This window comes from Coffea eugenioides, chromosome 1 (genome assembly GCF_003713205.1).
Source record: "Coffea eugenioides isolate CCC68of chromosome 1, Ceug_1.0, whole genome shotgun sequence".
Classification (NCBI taxonomy): domain Eukaryota; kingdom Viridiplantae; phylum Streptophyta; class Magnoliopsida; order Gentianales; family Rubiaceae; genus Coffea; species Coffea eugenioides.
In genome coordinates this window covers 6,593,835-6,602,687 of record NC_040035.1, presented here as the reverse complement: position 1 = coordinate 6,602,687, position 8,853 = coordinate 6,593,835, and the positions used below count along the sequence as shown (strand labels likewise).

At 34.0% G+C, this 8,853-nt stretch overlaps 1 protein-coding gene across 1 annotated transcript; it reads left to right on the top strand.

Annotated features, from left to right (window-relative positions):
* Positions 1 to 3,669: 3,669 nt before the first annotated feature.
* Positions 3,670 to 4,305, top strand: LOC113766627. Its single transcript, XM_027310800.1, has one exon. The coding sequence runs from the start codon at positions 3,670 to 3,672 to the stop codon at positions 4,303 to 4,305; it is 636 nt and encodes a 211-aa protein (XP_027166601.1).
* The last annotated feature ends 4,548 nt before the right edge of the window (positions 4,306 to 8,853 follow it).

Sequence of the window (8,853 nt, the reverse complement as noted above, 5' to 3'; positions counted from 1 at the left end):
TCCTAGATACACAGAGTTCTCAAACAGCAAATGTTATTCACACTTCTGCTGTCAATATTCCTTCAACCAATACAGCGATAAACAATGATTGTCACCAAATTGCTTCAAGCAGTAGAGCAACAAACATTGGCACTCTTGGATCTTAAAAACCTGTTCGACGATCTCAACAACGTCGTCAAAGACAAGAAAGAGATATTCTGCAAGACATTAATATAGAAGCAATGATATTACTAGAAGCTCCTTCTTGTAAACACTGTGGAGCAAAAAAATTTCACTTAGAGCCTCCTGGTTTTTGTTGTTCATCAGGCGAAATTCGATTGCTTGAAACTAAGATGCCTCAAGAATTGATGTTACTATATCTCAGTGACAATGATGAGACTGCAGATTTTCGTAATTGTGTACGCAACTATAATAATATGTTTCCTTTTACTTCAATAGGAATGTACTATGATAAGGAACTAGGAAAAAAATACAATGGTATCTATACCTTTCGAGTGCAAGGTCAGATGTATCATTTTATAAATCCATTAGTTCCTGCTGATGGTCAAAAGCCAGTGAATTTGCAGTTGTATTTCTATGATACTGAGCATGAAGTAGAAAATCGTCTTTCCATATCAAGCAAGTTCAGAGAAATTTTGATAGCAATGTTGGCTTATCTATTAAAAGTAAATTCATACTCATCATTTTTTCATGGATTGCAAGACTTGCCTAATCTAGATGAATACAGAATTATGTTGCAATCAAATCCAACAGTTGATCAGCACATTTACAACAAGCCAACAGTCTCACAGGTTGGTGCTCTCTGGACAGAATCACAGACCTCTGATCAAAGCAATAGCAAATACATTCAAGCGTATTCAAAAAGTGGGAATGCTTAGATTGTGAAGCACTATTATGGCTGCTATGATCCAATGCAATATCCACTTATATTCCCAAATGAAAAACCAGGATGGCATCCAAGAATAGAAAAACTTTCAAGTACACAAAATAATACTACTTCAGGTACAATCTGTCCAGGAGAAAGAACACTTTCAGTAGATATGTTCATGACTGCATAAGATGTTATACATGCTGAAAACCAAGGTATTATTAATCACATATATTAACAATTTCTATTCAAAATCAATTCACATTAGCTATACTCATTCCATATTATGCCTAATTACTTACTTTTCTATAAACAGTTGCAGCAAAACATGGCAAAAAGTGAAAATATGTATCTTGTAGATAATATTATTGCTACAAGTTACAGATTAGACCTGAAGACAAATCAATGCTCTTGCATATTGGAAGGCTACTCCAACAGTATGTGGTTGACATGTACATTAAGATTGAAACGTCACGACTTGATTTTTTCAGGAATTATCAGAACCAGAATCGTCTTCGGATAGAGTTATATCAAGGTTTTCTTGATAGCATCTCAAGTGGAGAAATCAATGGCTCAAATGTTGGCAAAAGATTCATATTGCCTCGTAGCTTTATTGGTGGTCCACGAGACATGAAGCGTCGTTATTTAGATGCAATGACTTTGGTTCAGCCATATGGCAAACCAGACATTTTTTTAACAATGACCTGTAACAAAAGTTGGCCAGAAATCAAGAAGCTTTTGTTGCCAACAGAGAAGACAGATAATAGGCCTGATCTGGTATCTCAAGTTTTCCAAGCTAAGTTGCAAATATTAAAGAATGAACTTTTCAAGAAACATATTTTTGGCAAAGTTGCAGCTTACACATATGTTATTGAGTTTAAAAAACGTGGCCTTTCTCATGCACATTTTCTTATCATTTTAAAGCATTGCTCTAAGTTATTGACTCCTGAAGCATATGATCGCATTGTTTCTGTTGAGCTACCTGATATTCATATACATAAGCATATACACTCTTTAGTAGCACAACATATGATACACGGACCCTGTGGACAAATGAATCCAAACTGTGCTTGTGTGCAGAAAACTAGAATTTGCAAGGACAACTATCCAAAACATTTTGCTGAATCAACAAGACATAGCCAAAACTCTTATCCAATCTATCGACGAACTGATAACAAAAGGACTGTCAAGGTTCGAGGACATCATTTGGATAATCGATGGGTAGTTCCTTACAATGCATATCTTTTATCTAAATTTGACTGCCGGATGAACGTTGAAATATGTTCTATTATACAAGCAGTTAAGTACATTTATAAATACATCTATAAGGATCATGACAAGATATTATATCAGCTTAGCAATACAGAAGCAAATCAAATGCTTGATGAAATCAAGAACTTTTAATCAGCTAGATGGATTTCAGCACCAGAAGCTATGCGGAGAATATATAGTTTTGATCTTAATGAAATGCATCCCTCTGTAATGCCTCTACCAGTATATCTGGAAAATCAACAACCAGTCACTTTTCCAGATCAACAATCTGTTGATGATATTGCGAAAGATGCACATTTGAAAAAAAACTATGCTCACAGAATTCTTTCAGATGGATAAGTATAACAATTCTGCCAAAAATTTGAATTGTCTATATACAGATTTTCCTCAATACTTTGTATGGGATGCCAAGTCAAGATACTGGTCATTACGGTAGCAAAGAGATGTAATTGGAAGAACTGCTAGAGTTCATTCTTTTGAAGGTGAAAGGTACTATTTAAGACTTTTATTAAAACATGTTAAAATGCCAACATCATTTCATGATCTAAAAGTGATTAATGGCAGAATTGCTACATCCTTCAGACAAGCAGCAGATTTATTAGATCTATTACAAACTGATAATAGTGCAGAGATTTGTTTAGCAGAGGCTGTCGCATATCAAATGCCATCTTTATTTCGTCATCTGTTTGCTACGATCTTAGTCTACTGCAATCCTCCAAACTGCAAAGAGTTATGGCTAAAGTTTAAGGCTTTTCTTTCTGAGGACATTCAACAGAATAAAACATTATCTGCAGAAGTTGTCAATGCTAGAGTATTGTAGATTATAGATATGCATTTGAGAGTAATGGGAAAACAGATCACAGACTATGGTTTTCAACTATTGCCAAATACACTACTACAAAATGACATGGACACAAAAGAACTTCAAGCAGAAAAAAATATCATCACTCCTGAAGAAGATTTGCTCTCAGTATATCAATTAAACGAAGAGCAGAAAATTGCTTTTGATAAAGTACTACATTGTGCCAATAATAACATATCAAAAGCATTTTTCATTGATGGACCAGGAGGAACTGGAAAAACTTACCTCTATAAAGCTCTGCTTGCAACTATAAGATCACAAGGCTACATATCACTTGCTACTGCAACATCAGGTGTAGCAGCATCCATTCTTCCTGGAGGTCGAACTGCACACTCAAGATTCAAAATTTCCATTAATGATAACGAAAATAAGTGCTGCAACATCAGCAAGCAAAGTGTTTTAGCTCAGCTAATCAGAGATGCTAAGCTCATTATATGGGATGAAGCTACAATGGCTAAAAGGAAATCAATTGAAAACTCTTGACAAGATGTTACAAGACATAACAAATAAGAGCTATTTATTTGGTGGAAAAGTAATTGTCTTTGATGGCAATTTTCGTCAAATCTTACCAGTAATCACACAAGGTACCAAAGAAGATATCATAGATACCAGTCTTGTCATGTCACCATTATGGAACAAATTAGAAAAAATCAAATTAACAGTCAATATGAAAGCAAGACTTGATCCAGATTTCTCAACATTCTTAATGAGAATTGGAGATGGAATAGAGCAAACTATTGATCAAGATGAAGTTCAGATACCAGAATCAATCAACATTCCTTTTCAAGATGATGAAACTTCGATGAATGCTCTGATATATACTGTGCTCCCAAATATGGACTATATTACTTCAATATCATCATCTATCATCAATCGAGCAATATTAATGACAAGAAATGATTTTGTCCATCAAATTAACCATAAATTGATAATGAAATTTCCAGGAGCAGAAAGAACCTACTTCAGCAATGATGAACCCTTGGACTCTTCAGTGCAATTGCAAGATCAAGATCTATTGCATTCTCTTACACCTAACGGCCTTCCTTTGCATGAGCTAATACTAAAAAAGAACTGTCCAGTGATGCTTCTCAGGAACATCAATCCAAGTGAGGGTCTATCAAATGGTACACGCCTAATTTGTAAGGAATTTTCAAATAATATAATTCAAGCACAGATAGCATTTGGCTCTTTTGTAGGAAAAATTGTTTTCATTCCAAGGATACCATTACAAGTTTCTGATGATGAATTGTCTTCAGTGCCGTTCAAGAGAACTCAATTCCACTATGCTTGTGTTTCGCAATGACCATTAATATACCCCAAGGACAAACCCTTGATTATGTTGGACTTTGCCTCGGAGAGCCAGTTTTTTCCCATGGACAACTTTATGTTGCTCTATCAAGAGCACGGACAGCTACTAACATTAAAGTTCCGATACAACCATCACACGAACAAAGACAAAGCACCAATTTTACATGAAATGTTGTTTAGCAAGAAGTGTTTTCAGCAGTAACTAATAGCTAACTCTTACTTTCTCACATTTTCTCTATTATTTTGCTCATGCTTTTGAACATTGCTTAGCATTTTGGATATTCTCATAAATCGGTACATAGATTTTTGCCTTGATTAGATAGTTTATAGACAAATGCTTTCAATACTAGCTAATAGCTGATTTTCACCTCTTTATATTCTGCCTATTGTTTTGCTTATCCTTCTAAACTTTGCTTAGTACTTTTCATCTTCTTATGAATTTGTACATAACTTTTTGCTTTAGCTACATACTGATACTTTGACCAGCTCTTTTTCCAGCACTATACTAATAACACTGTATATACTTATATCTATGCACAAATGCTGGCTAATATTGCAATGAAATAGAAGACCTATGCATTCCAATTACTGAAATAGCACAAGGAAAAGAAGATTGGGTTGCAAAAGTTATTCTAATTGAGAAAACAGCTCCTTGTATGAGTAAAGATGGAAGCACTACATTCTAGAAATATCTGTTCATTAATAAAGAGGTAAATTTATTCCTATAAGAAGTACATAACAAAAATGTTCTAGAAAATAGAGGTAAAAACTCATTCATTATCTTTTATTCTCTGTTACTGCAAAATACAGAAAAGTACAATCCAAGCAGTCTCATACACAAGAGATATACAGGCTTTAGATGAAGCACTTCTCTTGCACTCTACATATTACATTGGCAATGCAAAGGTGGAGCCCATAACAATAGAGAATTTCAGATATTGCACTTCACCTTTCCAACTAACCTTGACCAGAGATACATTCATCAAAGAAGCAGATCAAGAAAACCAGTATCCAGTTGATCAATGCTACAATTTTACCCCATTCAGAGACTTCTATAAGCACATCAATACAAATACAAATCCAATAAGTACTACTTCACTTTAATGGTTTTCATTACATTGTTAATACAATGATTCTTACACATCAATACTAATAGTTAATGCTCTTCTCTCGGCTCTGCTATGCACTGTCATTGGAGCTCTTCCCCGATGTTTCATTGCACGACAAAGAGGCGATTGTCCAATTCAAGAATTCATTATCCTGAATCAAGAGTAAGTATAAAAACAATGCAAATTAACAAAGTTCAATACAACACAATATTCATGTTAACCATTGCCAATTGATGCAGGCAAAAGCCAATGATACTTACAATGTGGCAAGAATTCATTGATATTGAAACACAGTACCTTCTGAGGATCTTAAATCAATCCCTGACATTGATTATAACAAGAGTCAAAGTGACTTCAATACATGGTATGTTATTCTTTCTCTAATTCATATAAACTTACAAAAGTAAAGTATATCCTCTTCTTTATAAAACATGATACTAACCTTCCAAATAATCATATACCAGTCTTATCTGTTGAAACACAACCAATAAGTGCTATCTTGTTTGATCCATAAATTCCTCAAGCATTGGAACTCAAAAGTTGGTGAGTTTACAAAGTCAATACTTATTTATTTTTTAGACACATTATTACCAAAATCTAACACCATCCTATACAATATAACAGGACCAAAGCAAACAGACCTTATATTGAAGTTGTGGCACAAAAACTTTATGATGTAGCTCATCAAACAGTGCAACCTCCTCCTGAAGAGCATATGCATGACATCAGCTATGTACTGAATATTCTTACCTGGTACAACTACTACATATATCAGTACAAGATACAACATATTCAATAACAAATGCTATCACAACAAAATCTAATATTTTACCACTTGAAATCTTATAGGCAAAGCCATTCTGGATCAAGGCCAAAACAAAGAGAGTTCAGCCTCAACATCAACTCTACATCCTCACCTGTCTAGCTTTCAATTGCAAAAAACAAACTGGAGCTCAAGCAAATTTCAACTTCTTATGCCGTCATTGCAACATGACATTTGCAAAACCATTACCACGGTAAATTCAGAAACATAGTCACACACTAAAATGCAGGCTCAAGTTCTTAGTTCAACTATTTGATACCACTGGAACTATTACTGCACAAATTGAAGATCAGCACGCTCAATACATCCTCAACATCTCTGCTGAAGACATACTCTACATGGCATTGAAGGTAATTTTCAACATTAACAATATTACTTTTTATAGAATACACATTTATTCACAATACTCATATATAAAACCAAACACATACTCATTCATAAACCAATGTCTACAAGACCAACATCCAGACATTGCAGACATCAATATGAAGCTCTATATGAGCACATTTCGTTTTCAAGTCAGGAAATTCACCCATCCTCTACGCAACACAGTTGTAGCAAAATACAACATTCTTGTTTGCCTACCAATTGAAGATCCTACACAGACACCTGCATCAGCCACCAATGAAGCCTCATCATTGAAACTACCTGATCAGGAAATAGCAACTACAGATTCAACCAAAGACACAACCAATCCTACCAGCGCACAAGCTCCAACAACTAAGAAAAGAGATCTACCAACAACAATCACTGACCAGCCAAAGCACCAAAAAACCAACTAAAACCACACACCCTTCCTATGTTTTGCATTAGCTCTTGATATTAGTTGGGTACCATAAAGTCACCTACTTTTGCTAATGACCAACTTCTGCTAATGTACATACCAACTTTTGCTACTTTTGTCTACATTTCTTTATATGAACTTTCTATGCTGTAGTGAATAGCTTTTGCTAATATACAAATTGCTAGAATGCAAAGTATGTACATATATCATAAACCCTTTTCATCACCAAATTGACACACACCTACTCTTAACTCTACAAACAAAACTAACAACAAAATAAAAAATTGGGCACCCTCATGCATAGCATGAGGCTCAAATAAACTAGGAATATAACAAATTAGAAGTTGCAAGGATGAAATCATTCAAATTATGTGCATTCATACTTTTATAATTGAAGCCGTAGCATTTGAATTGCATGAATGCACACGAAAGCTTAAAAGAATTAGAGAGCACAAGAAATTATAGAAGAATTTCTCTTTTGTTTTGGATCAATGATACATTTTGTCCATAAAAATTGTCTATCATAACAACTACAATACAGTTAAATGGACCAAATCATCCAAATTATGTACAGTTAATTGAAGCCATAGTGTTTAAATTATATGAATGCACATGAAAGTTGGCATGAATTAGAGAGCACACAAGAAAATACAAAGAATTTTTTTTGTTATTTTGGATCAATGATACATTTTGTCCAAACAAATGTCTATCAAAGATAACAATTACAATATAATTTTTCATTTCTGTAAAGATCATGATCTTAAAAACACTTTCTTTCATAATTTTGACCTCAACCACTTTTTTTCATCAGTCTAATTATAACATTTTGATGCCATTTATAACTTAGGGCAGATTGTCTAGTAATTCATAACCAACTTGAACCAAAGCATTACCTGTGCTAAATCCAATAGCACAAATGTCTATCTGAGGGAGAAAAAAGAGGAAAAAAAAGGAAAACAACAATCAATCTATGAGGTCATAATCTTGCAGAGGCTTCCATGAGTAGATTGTCTTTGTATTCCAAATACATACTCCGGGGAAAAGTTAAGATTTGTAACCTTTTATGTAATCAATGAGACTTTTAGGTAGCCACAATGCTATCTAATTTTTTTTAAAAGGAAAACCTGTAAAAGATTTTATCGTCAATGGTCTGAACAACCAATTTTAACATCTTATGACAATTCATCACTAATGATATATTAATAGTTTCAATCTTTCAAATTTCTAACTATTCCATGGGAGAAATGGAAAAAACAACTCATTCAAAAGTTTCTAGCTACAAATCCAGCTCTAGTGAAAAGCATACTTGGTAAGATTACTACAATAAAATTTAGCTAGAATCATTACATCCTCAAAACCTTGAGCATCACCTGCCTTAGCTATTGAAAAACTTGTATAGTGGTTTCTTTGCTACATATATATATATATTGTGACGTGGCATAATAATCAAGCATTACCCCATAGCAAACCCTACTGCCATTTCTGAGAACTAGGTTCAAGTAGGTCCCTGCTTGATAAACATACAAAGAGTTAAAACAAGAAAGAAAGAAACTTTTGCAAACAAGATTTCATAGTTCTTAAATAATTTTGAATATGTTCCTTGTCTTTCAATTTTGTGTTGAACCTATTGACACATGAACAATTTGTTTCACCTGCAAATCGGACAATAATGGTTAACTTAGTACTTATTCAGCCACTTTCTGTGTACTACTTCCCCTCAAACAGGTAGTTTCCCATGTACTAAACCACATAAACACATATAGAAATAACAACAAACTGCCGTATCATGAATTTATCAACCCCAAAGTTTGCCTCCAATCTTTGAAG